This window comes from Pelophylax lessonae (genome assembly GCF_965119305.1).
Source record: "Pelophylax lessonae genome assembly, chromosome: 9".
NCBI lineage: Eukaryota > Metazoa > Chordata > Amphibia > Anura > Ranidae > Pelophylax > Pelophylax lessonae.
This window is the reverse complement of record NC_138776.1, coordinates 87,212,546-87,238,974: the sequence shown is the minus strand read 5'-3', so window position 1 is coordinate 87,238,974 and position 26,429 is coordinate 87,212,546. Positions and strand designations below refer to the sequence as shown.

The following is a 26,429-nucleotide window of genomic DNA, read 5'->3' as shown; positions in this document are numbered from 1 at the left end:
ACAATTGAGTTGCCTATGGATCACGGTCCTCCATGGCGGATAGGACAGACGGTTATGCAGGACAGACTTGAGAAGGAGCGAAATGATGCAAAAAATGCAGTTGAGGAATGTGTATATGAGATGAGGGACAAAGTTTTCTAATATTTTTGAGAAATCTGTCAATGAAGATGACAGAAACTGTTTCATCCTGAAGCTTGAAGATACTAGGAGGCTTATCAGTGAGAGTCAAGAGCAGTGCCTGACACATGCGTGCCTGGAAATCTGTGTCCCAACCCTAGGGTTGAAACAAGAGGGGGGGTATGTGACAGGAAGTCAGGTAAATCTGTGGATGTAGTCACAGACAGGAGATACATTTCCACCTGGTTTAGAAAATTCACCAATTACTATAGGGTGTCAGCTGCAGAGGTAGCCAGAACTGTCTAATAACATTGAACAGACTTCAGCTGTTCAGAATGAGGCAATTAAGGCCTCTATAATTTGTTCAGAGGAAGTCTAAGGATTGCTGCCTCCTGACGCTGTGTGAGCTGGGGAGAGGAGGACAGTCAGATGTGTGCCTCCCGACGCTGTGTGAGAATGGGAGAAGGAATGTGAGCATGGGGAAGACCTCCTGCAGCGATGTGCACTGAGGAGGGTAAAAAGTGTGAAGACTTCTCAAGGTGAGAAAATTAACTATTTCTATGTGAAGAGTGTGAAGAGAAAAACCAATGGATGTTTTCTATGTGAAAGGAAAGTCCAATGAACATGTGCTGTGTGAAGAGAAAAGAGACATTCTCTATGTGAAGAGATAATAAATGGACTATTGATAGTCTGCTGTATGATCAGCCAAGTCTGCCCAACAGTAGGTTGGGGACAGACTTCCTTAGATAGGTTCCTGTATGTGGAAGGTAGCCGCCCACAGTGGCAAGGATTTATTTTGTGTTTTATTTTATTTTGGATGTTTTTGACGCTTGCACTTGTGTGAAGAAAATTGCATGAATAAACCAAACTGTTGTTTGCAACCACTTCTCGGCTATCTCCCTGTGTAACGAACCCCCCAAAGGGGTCATCCACACCCGCCACCGAGCAAAATCCCCACAAGGCCCAAGAAGTCATCACACAGCAAGCCCTACGGGGACAGTGCTACATTTATTTTTCAAGTTAAAAGAATTATCATTTTTAGGCTTCGATCAAGGTCCTTAAGGATATTTTTTCGAATGTTGCTCTTACATTGGAGTGTTTCTTTTAATAGCAGATGTGTAATATATTAATACAGTAACTTGGTTTGAGAGTGATTTGCAAGATAAGCAACCTTTTTTTATAAATTTTGACTCGATAATAAGCGATGTCTTGATATACAAGTAGCATCACATCACAAGTGAGTATAAAAGAGAAGAGAGGTGTCTCTAAGTGTAGCAATATGGTTACATTTAATGAAGGTAAAATATTAAGCAACTCACATGGCTTATGATTAAAACAGGCATATCTAAGTATGCAGGCATCCGGGACGAAGCTGACCACATGGACTATCCTCTGCACCGCCACCAATGTCATCCCTTCCACACTGCGCTCCACAGCCGCTTCAAGCCTCGCTTTCAGATTGCTCTACTCCAGGGTATTCGTCCTGGTTACGATTGCAGACTGACAGCGGTGAGAGCCGGTGGTGTGGAGGATGGTCTATGTGGAGAGCTTTACCCCGAATGCCTGCATACTTAGATGTGCCTCTTTTAATCATCAACCATGTAAGTTGCTTCTAGTGTAAGTTCTCCCCCCAAATAACCCCTCCTAGCTCACATCCTCTTTCCTTCAAAATCCCCCCTCCTAGCACAAATTCTCTCCCATAAATCCCCCCAGCACAAATTCTCTCACACAAATCCCCCCTTCTAGCATGAATTCTCCCCCTAAATACAAATAGGGTTTCAAAGCTCAGGTTCCTGGCAGGGGCTAGCAGACTCAGCCGTAGCGTGCTTCCAAATCCAAATACTTCCAAATTCCAAAGAACTTCCGAATTCCTACATCTAAATAGACATCCAAATAGATATAGTCCATCTAGCTCAGCCAAAAAATACAAAAAAGAAAACACAACCATACAATCCCATAAACGCAATCCTATACCCACAGTTGTTCCGGAGGAAGGTGAAAATCCCCAATAAATCATGATACAATTTGCTACAGCAGGGGAAAAAATACCTTCCTGATCCCCCGAGAGGCAAAAGGATTTTTCCTGGATCAACTTTACCTATAAATATTAGTACCCATTTATATTATGTACACCTAGGAAAGAATCCAGGCCTTTTTTTAAAGCAATCTACCGAGCTGGCGGGCACCACCTCTGGAGGGAGTCTATTCCACATTTTCACATCTCTTACTAGTATTTATAGACTAAATCTGTATTTCTCTACATGTAAAGAGTGCCTCCTTGTCCTCTGTGATGACCTTAAAGTGAATAACTCAATACCAAGTTAACTACAGTATATGGACCCCTTATGTATTTATACATGTTGATCATATCCCCCCTTAATCTCCTCTTCTTCTCAAGAGAGAATAAATTCAGTTCCTCTAATCTTTTCTCATAGCTCAGCTCCTCCATGCCTCTTATCAGTTTTGTTGCTCTTATCTGCACTTTTTCCAGTTCCCCTTTTTGAGAACTGGTGCCCAAAACTGAACTGCATATTCCAGATGAGGTCTTACTAATGATTTGTACAGGGGCAAAATGATATCTCTCTCCCTAGAGTCCATGCCTCTGTTAATGCAAGAAAGGACTTGCGTTGGAAACCGCAGCTTGGCATTGCATGATATTATTAAGCTTAGGATCTACCAGAACACCCAGATCCTTCTCCGCTGTGGATTCCCCCAGTTGAACTCCCCCTAGTCAGTGGTGTATTTAGGTTTTGTGCTGCCCTAGGCCTGACTAAACTTGTGCACCCCCTAATTGAAATATGACCCACCCCTTCCTGTAAAGGCCACCTGTTTATGACCCACCCTGTCAATTGTAAACCACAACCACAGTCTTTCAGAGCCCATCAGTGCCGCCTTATCAGTGCCCATCAGTGCAGCCTCATCAATGCAGCCTCATTAGTGCCCATCAGTGCAGTTTATCAGTACCCACCATTGGCAACTCATTAGTGGCCATCAGAGCAGCATATTAGTGCCCATCAGTGCAGCATATCAGTGCTGCCATATCAGTGCAGCCCCATCAGTTCTTTTAAGATATTTGAACTTGTGTTTGCTGCCACTGATTGTAGTCCTAGGATTATGTAACTTATTTGTATAATAAATAGAAAGTCCATAGTCCTTATACAAATAAGTGAAATAATCAGTGGCAGCAAACACATTTTCAAATTTTTTGCTGCCCCCCCTACAAAGTGCTGCCCTAGGCCTGGGCCTTGTTGGCCTAGGCCAAGATACAGCACTGCCCCTAGTATGTATGCTGCATGCATTGACCTAGCCCCCAAGTGCATAACTTTACATTTTTCCTCCCAGTCTAAATCTTGGAGAGCAGCCGTCATCCTTGGAAAAATTAGCTTTCTTAAAGTTTAGTGTTTTTATATTTTCTAGATGTGTTTGTTGCTACAGCTAACATTAAATTAAATCATATTATGGTCACTGCTACCCATATGTTCTTTCATATGAACATTATTAATAAGCTCTGCATGGTATGAGATTACCAGGTCCAATAGAGCATTGTTTCTAGTTGGGGGCCTCAATAAACTACACCATAAAATTGTATTGTAATAGGTTTATACATTTTTGCCCTTTAACTGTTCCAGCAGTGCCATTACTCCAGTCAATGTCTCGGTAGTTAAAATCCCCCTTTATTATCAACTCTCCCCTCCTAGCACAAATCCTCTCCCACCCATCCCCACTCCTAGCACAAATCCTCTCCCCCAAATACTCCTCCTAGTACAAATCCCCTCAAATCCGTCCTCTTAGAACAACTGCAGCAAGTCTGGACAGGAGAAGTGTAAGTGAGGAGAGGGCTGGGATAACAGCACTCCTCCATACAGCAGATAACACAGGATCCTCTTAGATCGGACAGGAAATGTGGGTAGGGGCTGGGTAATGAAGCCCCATACCGTGCGATCTAAGAGGATTATTATAATCCTCTGCATGGATGAGCGCTCCACTGACAGGAGCGGGGAGAGTACAGAAAGCCCACAACTCCAAGCTCTCTTCTTGCTGACAATTCTCCTGTCCAGACTTGCAGCAGGTGTGGGTACAATGTTCATGGGCAGTTGGCCGGGGGGGGGGGGACAACTGAAATCTGGGGGGAGAGCAGCTGACCCCACCACCCCCCCCTAGATCCGGCCATGTACAGACGGGCGCCCCTCTAGGAAGGGTGCCTGTGAACACATGCCTACAGTGCCTAATGGGAAATCCAGCCCTGGTAATCCCTGATAGCTCTTTTGTTGTATGTCAGCTTTTTGGCTGTCTGTTATCAGCATTAGGCTAAAGCAAATGATAGGACAGCTTAACAATCTGACAATGACAGGGAAAAAATAAAAGAACATAAAAAAAATCAATCTATGAGAGGTAAGGCTGTACTGCTATAACAATTTAAGGGTAGAATTTCAGTTTAAAGAGTATCTGATAAAAGGAGGTGAAGCGCTATAGATAAGTCCAATCAGTCCAGAAGTCCTTAGGGCAGGATCAGGACTTGTGACGTCATCGCGCTCGGGACGCAGCGGTCATCTTTTTGGTTAGAAACCGATGCCAATTACATACTGTAAACTGAGCATGTTAACCAGCAATGGAATCTGAGAGAATAGTAAAGTCAATTGTAACTTTACACTCACTGTAGTTTTACAAATCTAATTTTTTACCCAGTCTATGTATACAAACTAATTCCATGCAATCTGTTTTCTCATTATCAGTGCGGTCTTCAGGAATGCACTAGAGTAGTTGAAAAAATGGGAATGACCGGACACACATTTCTGGTAAGTGTCAAGTTATGTCTATGATGATTTACAGATTTGTTAATGATCCTGTCGCCAGATAATTCACTTCAACAACAATCTTCCCATAAGATTATACCGTATGCATATTTAATGTATTTTAGGCATACTCATTGCCTGTAAAATCCTCCCTTGCATAGACTTTTAATAGCCTTAAGCTGCTGCTGGACACCACTATCCTGGATGAGATGACAGCAGCCCCAGCAGACTGAGAGCTGTCACTCAGTAAACACTCTATAGTATTCTCTTTCACCCGTCCTCCAACTGCTGGGAAGGTATAGGGAGGTGCAGAGGAGCTGGGTCAGCAAAGATTGGACACATCCAAAAGAGGAGAGAGCTATGACATGGCAGAAGGGAAAGGGCTGTGCTAGAGAATTAACTAGTCAACTTGCAAGTTCAGAGGCACATTGTAGGTTTATAGAGGTTGTTTATGTAAAGGAAAAACATAGGTAAGCATTTAAAATACTTGGTTTTCTATGTGTGTTTTTTTCTTTGTATTTTTTTAAGCTGGAGACAGGGACTCTTTTACATTGAAGATGTTTACAAAGTTAATATTTCACTGCATTATCAAGCCTGTAGCATATGGCACCTATCAAATATTAAATGAATTTATGTTTTTGTTCCTTTTCTCTACAGCCGTGGCCAAAAGTTTTGAGAATGACACAAATATTAATTTTCACAGTCTGCTGCTTTAGTGTTTTTAGATCTTTTTTGTGAGATGTTACTATGGTATACTGAAGTATAATTACAAGCATTTCAGAAGTGTCAAAGGCTTTTTTTGATGATTACATTAAGTTTATGCAGAAACAAAAATTGCAGTGTTGACCCTTCTTTTTCAAGACCTCTGCAATTCACCCTGGCATGCTGTCAATCAACTTTTGGACCACATCCATGACTGATTTCAGCCCATTCTTTCATAATCAATGCTTGGAGTTTTTTTAGATTTTGTGCAGGTTTTTTTTGTTCACCCGCCTGTGGAGAATTGACCACAAGTTCGAAATGTGATTAAGGTCTGGGAGTTTCCTGGCCATGGACCCAAAATTATGAGGTTTTGTTCCCCAAGCCACTTATCCCTTTTGCCTTATGGCAAGGTGCTCCATTATGCTGGAAAAGGCATTGTTCGTCACCAAACTGTTCTTGGATGGTTGGGAGAAGATGCTCTCTGAGAATGTTTTTGTACCATTTTTTATGCGATATTGCAAAAGTACTCGATGGTAAGGTTTGTCTTTTTGCTGATGACACAAAGATATGTAACAGGATTGAGGTTCCTGGAGGGAAACGCCAAATGGAAAAGGATTTAGGAAAACTAGAAGAATGGTCAGAACTTTGGCAACTGAAATTTAATGTGGATAAGTGCAAGATAATGCACCTGGGGTGTAAAAACCCAAGGGCAGAATATAGAATATTTGACACAGTCCTGACCTCAGTATCTGAGGAAAGGGATTTAGGAGTAATTATTTCAGAAGACTTAAAGGTGGGAAGACAATGCAATAGAGCAGCATGAAATGCCAGCAGAATGCTTGGATGTATAGGGAGAGGTATAAGCAGTAGAAAGAGAGAAGTGCTTATGCCGCTGTACAGAACACTGGTGAGACCACACTCACTTGGAGTATTGTGCGCAGTACTGGAGGCCATATCTCCAGAAGGATATAGATACTCTAGAGAGAGTTCAGAGAAGAGCTACTAAACTAGTACATGGATTGCAGGAAAAAAACTTACCAGGAAAGGTTAAAGGACCTTAACATGTATAGCTTGGAAGAAAGAAGAGACAGAGGGGATATGATAGAAACTTTTAAATACATAAAGGGAATCAACTCGGTAAAGGAGGAGAGCATATTTAAAAGAAGAAAAATTACCACAAGAGGACACAGTTTTAAATTAGAGGGGCAAAGGTTTAAAAGTAATATGAGGAAGTATTACTTTACTGAGAGAGTAGTGGATGCATGGAATAACCTTCCTGCAGAAGTGGTAGCTGCAAATACAGTGAAGGAGTTTAAGCATGCATGGGATAGGCATAAGGCTATCCTTCATATAAGATAGGGCCAGGGACAATTCATAGGATTCAGATATATTGGGCAGACTAGATGGGCCAAATGGTTCTTATCTGCCGACACATTCTATGTTTCTATGTTTCATGGCTGTGTTCTTAGGCAAAATTGTGAGTGAGCCCACTTCCTTGGCTGAGAAGCAACCCCACACATGAATGGTCCCAGCATGCTTCACTGTTGACATGACACAGAACTGATGGTAGCGCTCACCTTTTCTTCTCCTGGCAAGGTTTATTCCGGATGCCACAAAATCGTAAAGGAGATTAATCAGAGAAAATGACTTTACCACAGTCCTCAGCAGTTCAATCCCTGTACCTTGTTGCAGAATATCAGTCTGTCTCAGATGTTGTTCCTAGAGAGAAGTGGCTTAGTTGCTGCCCTTCTTGACACCAGGCCATCCTCCAAAAGTCTTCCCCTCACTGTGCGTGCAGATGCATTCACCCCTGCCTGCTGCAATTCCTAGGCAAGCTCTGCACTGGTGGTGCCCTGATACCACAGCTTAATCAACTGTAGGAGACCGTCCTGGTGCTTGCTGGACTTTCTTGGGTGCCATGAAGCCTACTTCACAAATGCAGTGGAAATGTTTTTTTTTAGGGGATTAAGATCATTTTCATGGCATAGAGGGATTTTGCAATTAATTGCAATTCATCTGATCACTCTTCATAACATTCTGGAGTATATGAAAATTGCCATCATAAAAACTGAGGCAGCAGACTTTGTGAAAATGAATATTTGTGTTAGTCTCAAAACTTTTGGACACGGCTGTACATGCAATGCTTGAACGCACTCAGCTGCAGTTAGGAATGTATACTGAGCCTCCCTTGATAATTGTGGGCTAGGGCAGTGTTTCTCAAACTACATAATAAAAGCACGTAATTAGCAAGAACCCCCTGTGGGAGTTGGTTTAATCCAAGTAACCCTTTACGTAAATGCATTTGGGCTAGGTTCACACAAGCCAAGGCTCTAAAAAGTGATCCACAGTGAATTAATTTTCAGGGCTCGAATAGGCAGCCTCCTCCTAAATGCCTGCTTTTATGTATTTTTTATTTTTTGAGCAACAGTTTATAATGGGGCTAATGTACCACAACTGTAAACCAACTGTTTGCTCTATTGACTTTAATGGCCAAGTTTGTCAGGCAGTGCCATCTGTCAGCTCAGCATGTTGTGTTAAATTTGCAGCTGCGGCAATGTGAAGCATCATGGCTGCTGCATGTGAACAGCCTCCTCAACCTTCATTATGATTGGGTGTTCTTTGCAAAGTGAATTTTTACTACATTCACTAAGCTCTGGGGGACATTCGAGGAAGTCGAGGCGTAGAGCGCTGACGTAACGCGTATAGGGGGCAGAGCCTGCATGTTGGACGTCACGTCCTTTCCAGACCACTGCGGGATTTGAGTGTTATTCATGCACTATCTAGTGCCTGTTCATGTAAATAAATCTCTGACAATACATTTCTTTTACTATTAAGCGGAGAGCATTAGATCTTTTCCTTTCTGTCCTATATGTGCCCGTGATTACATGAGAGTGGAACCTGGAACCTGTTTGTACTTCCGCTGGGGGTTATCATCCTGACACCCCATTGTGGGGACAGCTGTGAGAGACCCGGGGTGACTCTTGGGTCTTAAAGTGAGGTGAGAGGCTACTTTAGCTGGTGGTGGTTGTGCTCACAAGGTCACGGAGGTGGTTCACCATAATTCTTCTCAAGGGATCCTTTTGATGGACTTTTTTATCACCATTTAATTGTACTAGCATATGTTTGGCACTGTTTAAAGGATTTGTTTCAGCACTGTTTTCACATATTTATATATTTGTATATTTTCTATATATTGATACTTTGGTTTTTACACATATTCTTTGAAGTCTGGTGCAACACTGTTGTATTATATTTAGTTTGTTTATGTGAAGAGTGAACACATTTGGTGTATGCAGCCGGATTGGGAGTATTTCTCAATTATTTATCATTTTACTATTTTAGTAATAGTCACGTTTATCATTTTTGCACTGGTAATTTCTTTAACTATTCCCTTGAAAATTGCAGCTTCCCTTGCAAAAAGAACAGCCTTTTTCCTTTTAGTAAATCAACCCCATATTGTATATTAGGGAGTGTTAGCATGAGTGTTGGAGTTACAGAGAGGGCATTTTCCCCAAGGTAGGACTCTGTAACAAAGTGTGTTAAAAAACCTTGCAATGTTCTGTACATGGATCATCTGGAGGGGATTGTTTTTTTCTCAATAAGAGGAGTTACACTTTAGGCCATATGTATAGAGGGAGGTTGGGGCTGTAAGTTAGCAGACCTTGCACGGAAGGTTCACTTTAAAGCTGAACTCCAGGAATTCGATTTTTTTGCATAATTATGTTGGTCCAGCTTGTCTTGATGTAATTATGCCTATAAGATATCTGGAGGGCTGCTGGGAAAGCTGACAATCCCTGTAGTAGAGGTAATAAAATAAAGTGCGCTATCTTCTCTGTATGTGATCAAAAATCACTGCATATATAGAAAAAAGTCCACAGTGGCCTGAAAGAGCTATGAACATGGACCAATTAATGAATTCACAAAGGTGTAAAAAGTGATAAAATCATTAAAGTCAATAAAACTGCTACAAATAACAAAGATTGTATAAAATTTAGGAAACTGTGTAACAGTCTTTAACAGATTCCGCAATAAAGGTGCAATATCAGATGACATTAAAAGTGAGGATGGACTAAGGCAATAGCCTCCTACCAGCTGGCTGCGGGTAAGCAGTGTTGAGATACTGGACCTCTCCGTGGATGGATGGATATCCCTCTCCGTTGCTGTTTGTTGGCCGTTTTGCTTGTGTATTGTGGCTCGTATGAACACTGGCTGGTCGACTCCTCTGTATACTTAATCCTCCTTCCCATGATACTTACAGCTGATATGATCACTGCACCAGCTGGTAAGCTCAGTGAGCAGAAAAAAACATGCAGGGAAAGGAAGAGGCTGATGCATTACCATTAAAACAAAAAGTTTATCAAAAGAAGTGCACTTACATCAATTCAAAAAATTCAAGCAAAATGGGTAAAAATGACACGGCTGCCTGCAGTGCAGACCGTGCATGGTGACAGACACTGGCTACTCTTGTCCAACGCATTTCCCCTTCTTACAGGCTTCAACTGGAAATGGAGTGTAGATTTTTGATCACATACAGAGAAGATAGCGCATTTTATTTTATTATTTCTATTCAATTGTTCCAATATTCCAGAATTCTAAGTACAGTAATCTACATACTTGACCAGCGCATCTATACCTTATACAATCCCTGTAGTAGCTTGGCCATGATCTTCCAGGATCTGTCTGGGTAGTTTCCTCTCTTGTAAGTAGGGGTTAGTATACCTTAAATGGAAGTCCCACCCCTGGGTGTGTCAAGTAGGTTGGACTGTTTTTTCCCTTATAAATCAGGAGCTGGGTGGGCCCAGTGTGTTGATGGGAAGTGGTAGCCTCCAGAGAGCCATCATGTAAGTTGCAGACTAGAATTAGTCAGCTCTTTGGGTAGGCCTGGATCAAGCCATAGAAGAAAGCCCATTTCAGAGAACCTACAGCAGAAGGAAAGTGAAAGAGCTGGTGAGCATTTTCTTGTTGAAATTTGAGCATGTAGCAAACAGCGTCATTGGAAGAAGCAGATGTTGTACATCCTTACTGGAAAAAACTTTGCACCCTATTCATGTTTACAGTAAACATGGCTGATTGCATGGACAATCATTTATTTCAGAAGGTTGACCTCAGGCCGGGAGTACTTGAGTAGTCAAGATGGCGGAGTTCCTCAATAATACAGGTGTTTAATAGTCCATCTCGTTACTGTTGTAGGAAGACAGCGGGAGGTGCTCTTTGCCAGCATTACCATTGCTGGCAAATAATCAGGGCCCTGCTTACACACTGACCACAGGGGTCACTAGCTTGGCACCTTCACTATTCATAGGATGCCTTGTATTTTTTTTTTTTTTAGTGAATGCAGTATGTCCTCTGATTGGACAAGCTGAAGAAGAGTGGAGGAAACATTACAATCGCCACCTTGTTCAACCAGAGGATACCTTTATTCATTAATAAAATGTAAAGTGGTTGTACACCTCTGACATGAAATGTGAATAACGCATATCCCTCTATAGTGTGTACTTATCTCAAGCCACTGAGTGTAATCTCTGTCTGCTGCTTCATTCCTCTGCTATCTGCATGAGTCACTTCTTACAAGTTTTCCTGACACCAAGAGTTAAAAAGGTGACAGGAGAAGGAGCTCCAGCACACAGCCTGCGATTAACAGCCTCAGCTCTGTTCCTGTGTGTTGCAGGGGGGTTGTCCCTTCCCTCCATTCAACAGTCAGAGCTCCCCTTACTGAGATCAGCAGAGTGTAACTTCTTCTTGCCTCCCCCCTGCTATCTGAAAGCCAAGACAAGCTGTATAAATTCTTTACTTTGAACAGATGTAGAGAAGAGAAGACTTTAGAAAAACAGCTACAACTTTGGATTTGTTTCATTTTGGTGTATCACCTGAGGCCACTTTACTGGGTATGTGTAAGCGTTTGCAACCACTTTGAGGCTCTCTGTGAATGGCAGCAGTGCCAAGTAAGTGATCCCTTGTGGTCAGTGTGCAGAGGAAAGGCTGTTCACACAGAACCCAGTAGAGGAAATTTTACTGTTTGTAGCACAGGCCAGTACCGTGACAGTTCATTCAGCAACCAGGGCAAGGTTACCACTTTGTGCCCATTCTTGCTCCAACTGTCCATGGTTTTCATGTAGTGTGCACTGCCCCTGCATGGCTATTGCTTGCTTTCTTGTGGCTAGAAGGTAGTTGCACATGCACGGTGTGTTTCTGTATCAGCTGTGGGGGGATGGGGTGGAGAGCAGGTAAGTTGGAGCATGGTGTGACAGCAGTAGCTGTTAGAGCAGATTAGAGCAGTTGCTAGCCACTTATTTGGAGCTTTAATGCGGTGAGTGCCTTCCTCTATTTCTGCACCCTAGGAGGTTTCCCCTCCTGCCCACCCCTTGACCCAGCCCTGGCATAGGCTACTACAGTGATTTCCAGCATCCCCTGTGGCCCTCTGGATATTAGACATGCCTACTTACATCAAGCCAAGCTGTCTCAATGTAAGTATGCAAAAAAATGATTATCGGAGTTCAGCTGTAGTGTCTTAGGGCAGAGTCATACCAGAGATCTTCCTGTCAATATTTTTTCAGTTTAATTCAGAATCAGATTTGAAAATTTCAGATAGAGCTGATAACAAGAAGACGCACTGCCCTTAGAGAAGAAGTAATGGCAATCTTGTCTTAAAGTATGACTTCATTACTGATCAGCAGCAATTTTCCTTTATTCTTCCAAAGAACTTTCTAAATAACAGATTTCACACCTCTGAATGTATTTATGAGTAGGTCATTGCCTCTCGCATATTACCATGGTAACAGAGAATGTCCACTGTTAATATTATGATGTTATATAAAATTAAATTATGAGTGTTGTGTGAATCACAAAATCATCACCAGCTTCTGTATTACGAACAATGAGTTATTAAACATTCTTATCTGAACCAAAAATATTCTGCTTTAATGGTAATCTTACACGTGGAATGTAAAAGATACAAGGAGTCTGATAGCTACAGGTCTGGGTATCCACCTTGGATGTATGGCTCTTAGTAAATAATATTTAGCTCTACTCAATAGCAGTGAAGCATTTTTGTTTGTCTTTTAGCAGGAAACCCACTTCCTCCAGGTGTATCTATATATATATCATGTCTATATCATGCTATTTTCTCCTATTATTAACCCCGGTGTTCCATGAAAAAACCATACCCGTTAAAATTCCCTACCCTCGTCACTTCCGGTGCACCTATGTCATTGAACAGCTGAGCAGCTTACTAGTGCGCATGCTCAGAGCTCCAAAGGGTAGGGAATTTTCACAGGTAGAGTTTTGAAACGTTACACCGCATCAGCTGTTGCCGCTGCAACAGCAAAATCATCTCCGCTCATACCCCTGTCACTTCCCTGATCTCGGCTACTAAATGTAAAAGCGGCGGCGGGTGTATGAAAATATAAATCACGGAGCCGAGATCTCCGTGATTTATATTTTCATACACCCGCCGCTTTTACATTTTCTAGCCGAGGTCAGGGAAGTGACAGGGGTATGAGCGGAGATGATTTTGCTGTTGCAGCAGCAACAGCTGATGAGGTGTAACGTTACATAACACTACCCCGTCAGATGATTTCATGTTGCAGCCGAGATGTTTTAATGTTACCGCGGCAACAGCTGATGCGGTCTAACGTTACATAACACTACCCCGTCAGAATTTCCTACCTTCTGCAGCTGTGGGCATGCGCACTGCTATGCTGCTCAGCTGTTCAATGATCTATGTAAACAGGAAGTGACGAGGGTAAGGAATTCTAACGAGGTACACCGGTCCTATAGTAGCAACAAATTCCAACTCTGGTAACATTCTGCACAGACTGGTTGATTCCCTTTCCAGGAATAATGTGTATGCCGACATATAGAATAAGACGATGAGTTTATGATACCAGACCATCACACCTACAAGAGTCTGTTGGACATTCCATTCTAAAACCACGGGCCTTATGATATTGTAGAGCCCTTCTACCCTCCTTTGCAGCTATACTTCTGGAAAGGCTTTCCACAAGATTTTGTTGGGCTTCTCTTGGAACGTGTGCTCATTCAGGCCAAAGAGCATTTGCGAGGTCAGATACTGATGCTGGGTGGAAAGAATTGGCTTACAATCTATGATTTAATGCATCTAAATAGTATGCAATAGGGTTGAGGTCAGGTCTCTGTGCAGGCCACTTAAGTTCTTACTCATTCTATTCATCAAACTGTGTTTTTATGGAACTGGCTTTGTGCAAAGGGACACAGTCATGCTGGAACCAAAGGGGGCCTTCCCAAAACTGTTGCTACAATGAAGGAAGTGTAGAATTGTCTATAAAGTCTTTGTATGTTGTAGCATTAACTGTACCCTTTACACCTGAACTCAACAATTTTGTGTGGCGGTCACCAGCTGTGGCGTTGAGGTGTCCACAAATGTTTGGTCATATAGGAGTTAATTTACTAAAGGTTAAAATACTGTTCACTTTGCAAGAGAAGATGCACATTGCAAGGAAACTATCCCTAGAGCTTAGTGAACGAGGTGCACTCTGCAAAGAATACCCAAATCATATGCAAGGAAGATAAAAAAAAATGTCATGCACATGACTGATTGATGAAAGTCAGTAGAGCTTCATCCTAAGCACTGGGGATAGCTCCTTTGCAAAGTGCAACTCCTCCTGCAAAGTGAACAGTCTATTTGCCACACATTGGTGTTATCATGCTAGCCAAGTGAAGAATCATGTATCAGATTGTACCCTTGAGGGCAAGTCTTGAGTAAAAATTCTCACTAGATGTATAACAAAATCTCAACAACCTTTAAACAGAGGTTTAATAATATCTAATGCAGACGTTTTGGCTGTGCTATACAGCTATTAACCACTTAAGCCCCGGAAGATTTTACCCCCTTCCTGACCAGGGGGTATTTTGCGATTCGGCACTGCGTGACTTTAACGGACAATTGCGCGGTCGTGCGACGCTGTACCTAAACAAATTTGACGTCCTTTTTTTCCCACAAACAGAGCTTTCTTTTGGTGGTATTTGATCACCCGTGCGATTTTTTGATCTTGCGCTATAAACAAAAAAAGAGCGTAAATTTTGCAAAAATAACAATATTTTTCAAATTTTTTTATATGAGATTCCCCAAAAAAAATGTAAAAATCAAAATTTTTTTTACATTTTAGGCCAATTTGTTTTATGCTACATATTTTTGGTAAAAAAAATCGCAAAAGGCGTATTTTGATTGGTTTGCGCAAAAGTTATTGCGTTTACTAATAACTACTTTTTAACGCGTAATGGCGGCGATCTGCAATTTTTTTTTGCGGGACTGCGACATTGCGGCGGACAGATTGGACCCTTGACTGACATTTTTGACACTTTTGGGGTTACCAGTGACATTACTACAGTAATCAGTGCTATAAATATGCACTGTTACTGTAAAATGACACTGGTAGTGAAGGGGTTAACTTTATTTGAGAGGGAGGGGTGGTGTGTGTCTCTAGGGGCGTGATTCTTACTGTGATTGGCTGTGGCTTGAAGTGTAGGAACAGTGATCAACGGTCCTACATAGTAGAACCGTATGATCACTATTCTTACACAGGGAAGAATGACAGGTGGCTTTGTTTACATCAGCTGCCTGCCTTTCTCCCGCTGTCACGGACAATCGCGAGTGCCCGGCGGACATCGGGTCCGCCGGGCACACACACGGGGGGGTCCGTGACCGAGCGGGAGCGGGTGCGCGCCTCCAGCGGCGCGCGCTCACTCCCCAGAGCCTCACAGGCTAGTGACGTACCCATACGTCACTTTGCCTGTGAGGGGCTGACCGCCGCAGTATATGTACTTGCGGCGGTCGGCAAGTGGTTAAGATAACCTTTTATTACATTAGGGTGAATATCCAATAGGCAATTAGGGATGAAGAAATGGGAAATGGAAAGATGAAGATAAATGTATACTTATTCTGTACAGAATGCAATGCAACCATATACTGTATGTAGCTTGTAAAAAAACTGAGAGCAGCTTTTATGTCTGCGTACCCTACGTTCAAGGTCTCAATTACCCCTGAAGACCAAAGATATTGATTGGATTTATCTGTTGGAAAACCAAGCATTCTTGAGATTTATTATTGCACAATATTTAAAGCCAAATTCCAACCTTCACTAGTCTTGGCCTGTTGTACAGACTCCTTTCCTTTACTAAAATGTTCTGCTCTGATTTCAGTGCACACTGTGATCTTCTCACAGTAGGCATTAGAAGCTGAAGCGGTCAGATATAGCTCGTCTAATTTCCTGGCTGGAGGACATCCAGCATCATGTAGCTTTTTCCTCCCCAGCCTGACTGTCCCTGGCCTGCCAATGTCATTCATTGGATTTGAGATCTTGAGGCTCAGCATCATATGTAGGCAATACCTAGGGTGGTCTGCATGTAAATTTAGGTGGATTAAACAGCAACTTTAATTTATTTTGCTAGGGAAGATAAAAAAATAAATAAACAGCCAGGCTGAAGCGCCATACAAATAGGGCCCCAAAAATTAGATGTTGTTCATAAGAGCCCTATAATGGGCACCCACACTGGTATATTAGACATAGGTGTCATGAGCATCCTCAAAAAAGCATTAACAAAGCCAAATTGGTTACTCTACCCAAAACTAATCTTTTCTACTTTGGATAGGGTGGAAAAAAAGATTCTATGTCAGATTGTTAAGGCAGTCCTCTTATGGGGAGATTTATTCTTACTTCCTATCCTAGTGAAAGTGGTCACATGGAAAGGAAATTTTCACCAATGAAAATTCATCAATACAACATCTTTTGGCTAGAGATTGGCTTTAATTTTCCACATGGCAAACGTACATGTAGCTTTAACTGGGCATTTACCATGGAAAATGTAGACCTCTGGCTATACTCCCTATTCATCATTGCTTGCCAGTCTGTAACAACAAGGCCACAAAAGGAAAAAAGAGATGTATATGTTGAATATAGGGGGAGCCCTAAGGAAGAGTAATATCCCAGAGGAATCCCTCTACTGCTGTCCATTTGATCTCTCAATGGGGACCAGGAGCCAATACGGATGCTTAATCTAACAGAGGTGGTAATGTTAGAGCTAGTAATTGGGCTATAGTAGTAAAACTACAACTGCAGTAACGGGGTGGGGTAGTAAATGGATAGACAAGGGGTTAAATGAGTGGATGTGCTTTGTACTTGCAGGTTCCTGCCCAATGCTGGCCATACACCATTCGAAAAATCATTCAAATACGTTTTCGAAAAACAAACATACGGTCATGAGAGCAAATGATATTGCCATCCCGTAATGACTGATTTTTGAACAATTTAAAAAAAAAAAAAAAACATTCCAATAAAGTGTTTTTTTTTTGTTTTTTATTACATATAAATTGTATTAGCCCCTGTTCACACTGGGGCGACCTGTCAGGCGACCTGGTCGCCTGACAGGTCGCCTTGCATTGAGAAGCTATGGACCCGTTCTAATAGGAGCGACACAAGTCGCTCCGACTTAGAAAAAGGGTCCAGAGCTTCTTTGGGGTGATCCGGAGCGACCTGCATAGACTTCAATGTTATGAAGTCCGTGCCGGCCGCTCCAAGGTCGCGGTGCGAGCAGCGCGCCGCGTCCTCGGAGGTCGCCCCAGGAAGTAGCGTTGCCCCAGTGTGAACGGGGCCTTAGATTTTCAATCCAAAATATACAAAACACAATAAAGTGTTTGTTATTGAATTATTTTGGTCTCTATTTTTCATTATTTAATTTTTTCAGGGAACATAAAGAAACATAAATATATATAAAAATTGCCTATCTTGATGGTTATATGTTTCTTGTTGTGTACTTTTCTTGTGTATTTCCTTTATTTTACACATGATCATGACAGGAACATTTATCTTCTGAGTTAAAATTCTTTTCACACATTTGCAGTACCAACAGTTCGTTTTTTGGCGGACGGGAAACACATTAACCTTTTTAATTTATCATTTGTTCGGCAGAAGTTTTCTAAACTTTTCGTTCGATTTTTTTTTTTAGCCAAAAAAAAAAGTCACAACCGATTAACGATTTGTGCCCATTAACTGGACAACAAACTAACAAACTGTCCAAATTACAGATTTTCAAATACATTTTCCTCTAGTGTATGGGCACCATAAGGCTGAGTCTGTCCAGGTGGCCCATGACAAGAGAATGTCTGTATTTATAGGACGACAAAAAGTATCAAAGGGGTAACACCAAGGCTGGGTTCACACATTGAATGTGATTCGCACTGCATTGCCGTGCAGATCACATGCAATGTCTGTGCGATGCGAATTCAGCCATACAGTTTGTATGGCTGAATTTGCATCGCATTTGGATAATAAGGGCTGGTTTGTACTTGTGCCATGCCAGACATTGCATGTGATTCGCACTGCATTGCTGTGCAGATCACATGCCATGTCTGTGCGATGTGATTTCAGCCATACGAACTGGTGCAGGACCCGTTTTTTTGGTCCGCATTGGAATCAAATTGCATGGGTGTTCACACCCATGCGATCCGATTCCTGCACCATTTTACAGTTCACACTACGATCTGGGAACAGATCTGGGGGTGTCATCAACTTTACATTGACACCCCCAGGAGTTTACAAAAATCAGGGTGAACCACTGTGCAATTCAGGTGCGATGCAGGAACTGGCACTGAATTGCAGGGTTTCCCGCATTGCACCAGTGTGAACCCGAACTTATGGCGCAGGACCCTTTTTTTTGCCCCGCACTGGAATCAGATCGCACAGGTGTTCACACCCATGCGATCCAATTCCTGTACCATTTTACAGTTTGCACTGCAATCTGCGAACCAATCAGGGGGTGTCATTAACTTTACATTGACACCTGCATCAGTTCTTCAATGTCAGTCTTAACCGTTTACAATTCAGGTGAGATTTGTGAACCCGTATAAGATTTGCAGAATTTCCCCACATCGAAACAGTGTGAACTCAGCCTAAATGTATTCTTTCCAGAGGGGTCCTCTAACTTACAGGCATTGTAAAGGCCCATGTTTTTTTAAAAATAACAAACATGTTATACTCACCTGCTCTGTGCAGTTGGTTTTGCACAGGGCAGCCTGGATCCTCCTCTTCTCGAGTCCCTCATTGCTGCTCCTGGCCCCTCCCTCCTGTTGAGTGCCCCCACAGCAGGCAGCTTGCTATGGGGGCACCGGCCCCGAGCTTCAGCTCCATGTGTCCATTCAGACACAAAGCTGCTGATCGGCCCCATACCTCTCTCTCCTAATTGGCTAACTCACTTTGACAGCAGCGGGAGCCAATGGTGCCGCTGCTATGTCTCAGCCAATCAGGAGGGAGAGTCCCGGATGGCCGAGGGACTCGTGGACATCGCTGGATACAGATTGGACTCTGATACTACAGTCCTCCTGTAGGGGGACTCGGCATACAGGAGGGCCCCAACAGCAGGGGGAATAGGTGCGGAGGGGCAATTACAGAAGAAAGCCTTGTGCGGCTCTCTGCAGCGGCTGAAAGACAGTTTGTCCCCCTCCTGCCAGCTTTCAGCCACTGTAATTGCTTCTCCGACACTGATCCCCCTCCCTGTTCTGCCTGCTTCTGATTCCCCCCCCCCCCTGGTGCGCCCATTTTCACTGTGATGTCCCCCCGCAGGGCTGCAGGCTTCCTTGTCCTGTAAAAAAAAAAAATAATAATAATTGTAAAAAAAATAATCATTAAACATTGTAATAAATCATTTAGAAAATAAATTAAATAATAATTTGTAAAATGAAATAGTTGTTAACAATTTTTTTAAATGTTCTGTTATGTTGTGTCCGCTAATAATGATTTTAGTGTATTTTTAGTAATTTGGGGGGCTGCCAGGTAGGCTGTACGCATAGCTCCCAACTGTCCCTGATTTTGAGGGACTGTCCCTGATTTGGAACAAAGTCCCTCTGTCCCTCAATTTGTTCTGATCTATATTGTATATGAAATGCATTATTTATCTTTCAAGAAGTGTTTCACAGTGCTAAACCTTTCATCCAATGTCTAAACTACTGCATTTATACATTTCAAAAGCCAGTATAGAGGAATAGTAGTGGGGAAAAAGAAGCATATGTGGTTTTCACTCAATTATTTTTATTTAATTCTCCTTTAACGGGGCGTGGCAGGGGGTGTGTCCTATATCTACATACTTTTTCTAAAAGATGTTCCTCATTCCCATCTCAAAAAGTTGGGAGGTCTGTGCATGGGGCCTGGTGATTTCTAACAGCAGCCCTGGCTGCATGTAATGTAAATATCTCCTAAACCTTGCAACTCGCGATCGCCCGTGACACCGGGAGAAAGGCAGGCGGCTAATGTAAACAAAGCCGCCTGTCATTCTCCCCTGTGTAAGAATGGTGATCAAACGGTTCTACTATGTAGGACCGTTGATCACTGTTCTTACACATCAAGCCACAGCCAATCACAGTTAGAAACACGCCCCTAGGACACACTTAACCCCTCCTTCTCCAATACAGTAAACTCCTTCACTACCAGTGTAATTTTACAGTAACAGTGCATATGTATAGCACTGATTACTGTAGTAATGTCACTGGTACCCCCCAAAAGTGTCAAAAATGTCAGTCAAGGGTCCGATCTGTCCGCCCCAATGTCGCAGTCCCGCAAAAAAAATTGCAGATCGCCGCCATTACGCGTTAAAAAAAAAAACAACAAAAATGACAAAAATCTTTCCCTTTGTTAGTAAACGCAATAACTTTTGCGCAAACCAATCAAAATACGCTTTTTGCGGGGTTTTTTTACCAAACATATGGTTAAAAAAAAAATTGGCCTAAAATGTTAAAAAAATTTGATTTTTACATTTTTTTGGGGGGAATTTCATATAAAAAATTTGAAAAATATTGTTATTTTTGCAAAATTGACGCACTTTGTTTGTTTATAGCGCATGATCAAAAAATCGCACAGGTGATCAATACCACCAAAAGAAAGCTCTGTTTGTGGGGAAAAAAGGACGTCAAATTCATTTAGGTACAGCGTCGCACGACCGCGCAATTGTCCGTTAAAGTCACGCAGTGCCGGATCGCAAAATAGGCCCTGGTCAGGAAGGGGGGTAAAATCTTCCGGGGCTTAAGTGGTTAAGTTAGCCACTTCTTTACAAACTGTTAAAGAACTAAGGCTCCAACAAGCTGAACATAGACACTTCTAAACTACAAACTGGATAATAGTAGATTAAGTGTAATCTAATCCTTCTGTTAGAAAATTGCCTGTTTTCCTTTCAATCCTATTTTATTTTCCTTCTCTGCTTTTCTCAATCAGATTTTCTCAGCAGCAATAGAACCCAGCAGCAGGCTATACAGTGTCAGCGGAGAGTCTTAGTAAACAATTCCCATGCCCCAGGCTTGCTGAGGCTATATGCATTAAAGAGGCCACTAATGTAAGCATTTACCAGTGCGGCATAGATTGCTCCCTACAACCCTGCGTGTTCCTCTGGAGGAACAAATACATGTTTAAACATGCAGCTTCCTGTGACCCAATCACTTCATTTCCAACATTAAAACTATTATGTAGAGCAAAGTCATATGTTAGAAGTAAAGAAAGCAAGGTCAAATCCTGCTGTCAGCTTATTCTGATATCTCTGACAAGTAATGCATTTTACATTAGGAAACCATAACATATGTCGTTCCTAGCTGAGATTCAGGGGAAAAAAAAACTGACACCATTTCTGGCTTACATTTAAATCTTCCTAACAAGATAAACAGTATATATTTTTGAACTTCAAAAAAAAAAAAAAATTAGATGCATAACATATAACATAATTGTAGTGGAGTGCCCATTTACTCACTGTGCTCAGATGCTTTTCTGACCATCTATGGGTTCTCGGATATGCCAGGGAGTGGCTCAGAAAGACCACACCTGATGGGGCAGAGATACATGGGCAAGGGATCTGCAGCCAGGTGAGAGGCTCTCTTTTGATAGAATGGGTGCCTGGGCAGCCGGGCCAGAGCTTAATTAATAAAAATACTATTATTATAAAGGATTTATATAGTGCCAACAGTTTGCACATCGCTTTACAATATAAAGGGAGACAATACAGTGACAATACAATTCAATACTAAGGGTTAGGAAGACCCTACTCCTGTGAGCTTACAATTTAATAGGGAGGGACTGGTGAAACAAAGGGTAATAACTGTATTTTTTTTCTCTTTGCTCACGTATGAGTCAGACAAATGTCTACTTCCCTATTATTTTCGTTTACACCCTAATTGTATAAATACTTCAGTTGTTCTTGTGTAACTTTTACTATGTGACTATTACTTTTCTAGTATGTACCCTTCCTTTATAACCTCAGCCCCCCCCCCCCCCCATAGCTTTAATGTCCCGATGAAACCTACTATGTTCCTAATGTAGGTAAACCCTTGCCTGTGTACTGTTTCCACATTTGTACTTTACGGGGATAGCTTTACCAATGTATGTGTTTTGCATTTCTACTTTTTGTACCCTTGGCTTCCCTAAAGTGATGAGTCTGTAGGGATTACCTAAAAGTGGACAGAGTAGGAGATAGCCAAACAGATTGGGGAAGTGAGTTCCAGAGGGTGGGAGAGGAGAAGTCCTGAAGAGGAGCATGGGAGGAGGAGACAAGGAAGCTAGAAAGCAGGAGGTCTTGGGAGGAGCGGAGAGGACAGTTTGGGTGATATTTGGAGACAAGATTAGTGATGTAGCTCGGAGCAGAGTTGTAAATGGCTTTGTATGTTATTGTTAGTGTTTTGAATTTTGTACGTTGGGCAATTGAAAGCCAGTGGAGCGACTGGCAGAGAAGTGTAGGGGACACTGAGTGGTTGGTAAGGTGGATGAGTTTGGCAGCAGCATTCAAGTAATACTAAAGAAGGGATAGCCTGCGGAGAGGTAGGCCAATGAGGAGGGATTTTTACGATAGTCAAGGCGGGAGATAACAATTGAGTGAATAAGCTGCTTAGTGATTTCAACAGTTAAAAAGAGCTGCATTTTGGAGATGCTACGGAGGTGAAGTCTGCAAGATATGGATAGCATTTGGATTTGGGGCTAAAAGGACAGGTCAGAGTCCAAGATTACACCTAGCACCCTGGCATGATGGGAGGGACTGAGAGTTGTATTATTGATCTTGATGGAGAACTCAGGGGAGCGGGCACGAGCAGGAGGTATTATGAGCTGAGTTTTAGAAAGATTGAGTTTGACGAAGTGGTGTGACATCCATGCTGATATGTCAGTTAGTAAGTAAGTAATGTGAGGTGACTGAAGGAGTGAGATGAGGAGTAGAGAGATAGGTTTGTGTGTTATCACTATAGAGGTGGTAACTAAAAGCCATAGGAGTTTATTCTGTGACCAAGGGAGGAGGCAAAGATATAGAAGAGGAGAGGTCAGAGGACAGAACCTTGGGGAGCCCCTACAGAAAGAGGTAGTGGAGAGGAGGAGAAAGAGTTGTAGGTAATACTGAAGGAGCGCTGTGATAAGTGGGAGGATAACCAGGACTGTGATTTTGACATAGAAGTGGTCAGTTGCACAGTAGAAAAGATTAAAGTGGCAAAGTTTTGTGGGTAATTGTTTTCTGGTGGTTGGAGACAAGGACATTGTGAAAGTTATGAGGTTGTGGTCAGAGAGAGGAAAAGGGGTGTTGGTGAGGTTGTAGAGTTTCAAAGATGGGAGAAAACAAGGTCAAGGGTATTACCATCAGAGTGAATGGAGGACTGTGCACATTGTGTTAGGTCAAAGCATGGGGTTAGTTTGAAAAGTTGGGATGTAGCTGAGCTGTTATAATTAGTGGGGACATTAAAATCACCAAGAATGCTAGTGGGTATTTTAGAGAAGAGAAAGTAGGGTAGCCATGCAGAGAAGTCATCAAGGAAGGGTGAAACCAGTCCAGAGGCCGATAGATCACTGCAATCCTTAGAGAAATGGGAGAAAACAGACGAACACAATGAGTATCAAAAGAAGAGAAAGATAGAGAGGGAGGGGTAGAAAGGACTTGAAAGGTGCTCAGTGGGGATATAAGCAAACCAACTCCACCTTATTTCCTTCCACTGGTGAGTGGGTCCAGTGGAGGCCTTCATGGGAGAGGTCCTCGTTAAAGGCAGAGTCATGACGCTTGAAGCCAGGTTTCTGTGATTGCAAGCAGCTTAAAGGAGTAGGAGACAAAAGGGTCATGGACAGAGGTGAGTTTGTTACAGACAGAGTGGGAATTCCAAAGGGCACACGAGAAGGGGGGTGGATTTTGGGAGCAGGGGGATGGAGATTAAACTGAGTAGATTGCAGCTAATGCTGGAGTAAGGAGGGTGCCGGGTGTGAGGGTGAAGTACTGGAGGACCAGGATCAGGGGAGATATCCCCAGAGGTTAGGAAAAGGAGGTTAAGGAAAGTAAGATGGGAGTGGGATGTATATGAGTGCACACACCTCCCTGTCCTGGTGTTTGGGTCAGCAGGTGGGTTAAGTATTTGCAGATGATGAGAACAGTAGTAGGAGGAGGGTGATATATACAAGTTGTGGGGTATAGAAGAGGGGTAAAGAAATGAGAATTTGAGAACGGACGATACTAGTATGAGTAGAGGGTGCATATTAAAGGCTAGAGCGAACAGGAACCAGAATCATAAGTGATGCTTTCCAGAGTGATGGTTTGCGGTTGGTCTAGAGTGGAGCAGAGTTCTTTGTGGTATTTTCTTGCTGCTTTCGTTATCCTGCTTTGATTAAACTGCTGTGTTCAACTGCTGATCCCTCCTGCAGAAAATGTCACTCAAAAAATGCCCTGTGAATAAGACCCCTGTCTGTGACTTCCCCCATAAACTGAACTAAATTGATTAGGGAGAGGATCAAATGAGCAATTCTTCCTCACCCCAATTAGAAACCAATAAGGAACACATGAATGAACCAGACCAGTCACAGACACAGGCCAAAGTCATACAAGATGATTGATTCTTAGATCACAAAAGGAGGTAAGAATCATTTACCACAAATAGACACGTTTAAAAGACCCAGCTACTGTGGGAAACCACTCCCTAATTGCTATTTATGAGGATCATGACAAGTTGCTGCTTATGTTCTGAACCATTTTACTCGAATAGTGATTCTCAGCTAGACTCTCTGTTGTTATAGTGTAGCAGCAAACATCTTTTTGAAACCAGAAATAAAGTCCGGATGCAAACTTCAGGAAAACAAACCTTTTTATTTGCTAGTGAAGAAGACAACTCAAGTCAATTTGCCAAGTGCCTAAATAAGCGTGTACATCACATATATAACAGCAGTTACATCACAGTTACAAATTTTCCTAACTAGTTTGGCAAGCAGTACAGATGTTCCCTGTTTATTTCTTATCTATGGCAATTAACATTCCCGGTTTAACACTTATCTGTATTCTCCTTAGTTACAGGAGAACAGAGAGAAAGAGATGAAGGGAGAGAAGGGGGGGGGGGGGTCTAAACTGCCCAGCTTGACTGTTTCTGTCTTTGAAGTTCTACAGGGATGGCCATTCTGACCCTGTTTGAAAATATTGATTCTAGCTTTGCACCAGTTTAGTAAACTGCTAGTTGCAGGTACTCTCTGTCTGATCATTTGGCCAATTAACCATCTTGTTACACTTGGTCTCTATGAATAGGATCGTTATGTCAGACAAAAGTTATGGGAGACAAAGGGAAGCAGGCCCAGGCCCTCTCTATGAGTCCACGTGGATGCAGGACACTAGGGTATCCTCAAAATGTTCACTTGCTTCAAGAAATAAGTAATGGGTGTGGATCTTCTTGTTGGTTGAACCACTTTGGTGACAGTGTGTGGTCTGTTCAGTGTTGAAGAGGGCTGAGGCCCAAATTTCACTCCTGACAAATGTCTGCCTTGCTGGAAATACTGGCCACTTTACCAAATTTTGGGGTGGCATTACTGATCTGAGACCAGACCGCCAATACCACCATCCTGATGGTGTAGAAGTACTCATGTTTTCCTTTTGGCTGTTCACAGAAGATAGTACCCCATACCACCCAAGGCTATGGGGTGGGGGGGGGGGGCAGAGGTTTAGTTGCACCCTAAACAAATGCTGAGAGGCTTAGCTTGAGAAAGACAAATGAAATCAAACCAATTACTTGGCGGACATGGTCTGGAAATACAACCAGACCAAGTTACTCTCTGTCTGATCATTTGGATGAATAATCATCCTGTTACAATATACTTGTGGTTAAAAAAAAAATACATTTTTTTAATATGTTCTACCTATCACTGTTGTCATATTGTTGATCTAAAAGATTAAAATAGAAAGCTCTAGTCCGGAAGCTGACAGTTTATTTAAAAAATAGAATTCTCTAGACATTCAGTGGAAGTTGGATTCATTGAATTGGCTAATCATTCCACTGATAAGTATTACTAATTATGTAATGCTAGTTTCTTTGCCTTAAAGCCATATTAACCTGAGTAAGTGTGGAGAAGTGCCAAATAACAGATGGTAATCTGGCTTGTTGGTTAATCGTAAAACTTTATTGGTGTGACAAAGCTTAGAGTGGAGGCAATGAATTTCGGGGGATAACCTCCCTCTTCTTCAAGGCTCCCTTCTTTAGGGCTGTTTATACAATAGTTTGTAGAATGGTCACACTCTGTTAGAGGATGATTGAGGATAGATAGATTCTGTCAGCTGAGCAGTCGAGTTTCGGTGTGCTGTGAGCGAAATGCAGCCAGTGTCTGTGGACTGCACTCTATCAATTACTTGAGTTTACTTTGATTATTAGGGGCATTCTTTAACTACTTCTGGACCGAAAGGTTTTACCCCCTTAATGACCAGGCCATTTTTTTGCGATACGGCACTGCGTTACTTTAACAGACAATTGCACGGTCGTGCGACGCTGTACCCAAAAACATTGATATCCTTTTTTCCCACAAATAGAGCTTTCTTTTG

The 26,429-nt window shown here is 42.3% G+C and overlaps 1 protein-coding gene across 4 annotated transcripts in view; it reads left to right on the top strand.

Moving 5' to 3' along the window:
- The window catches only part of BLNK (B cell linker), a 359,493-nt gene that overhangs the window by 17,883 nt on the left and 315,181 nt on the right, over window positions 1-26,429 (top strand). For all 4 annotated transcript variants that reach the window (XM_082267605.1, XM_082267606.1, XM_082267607.1 and 1 more), the window contains exon 2: window positions 4,851-4,913. In XM_082267605.1, coding sequence (XP_082123731.1) covers window positions 4,851-4,913 — 63 coding nt within the window. The remainder of the gene's footprint in view (window positions 1-4,850; window positions 4,914-26,429) is intronic.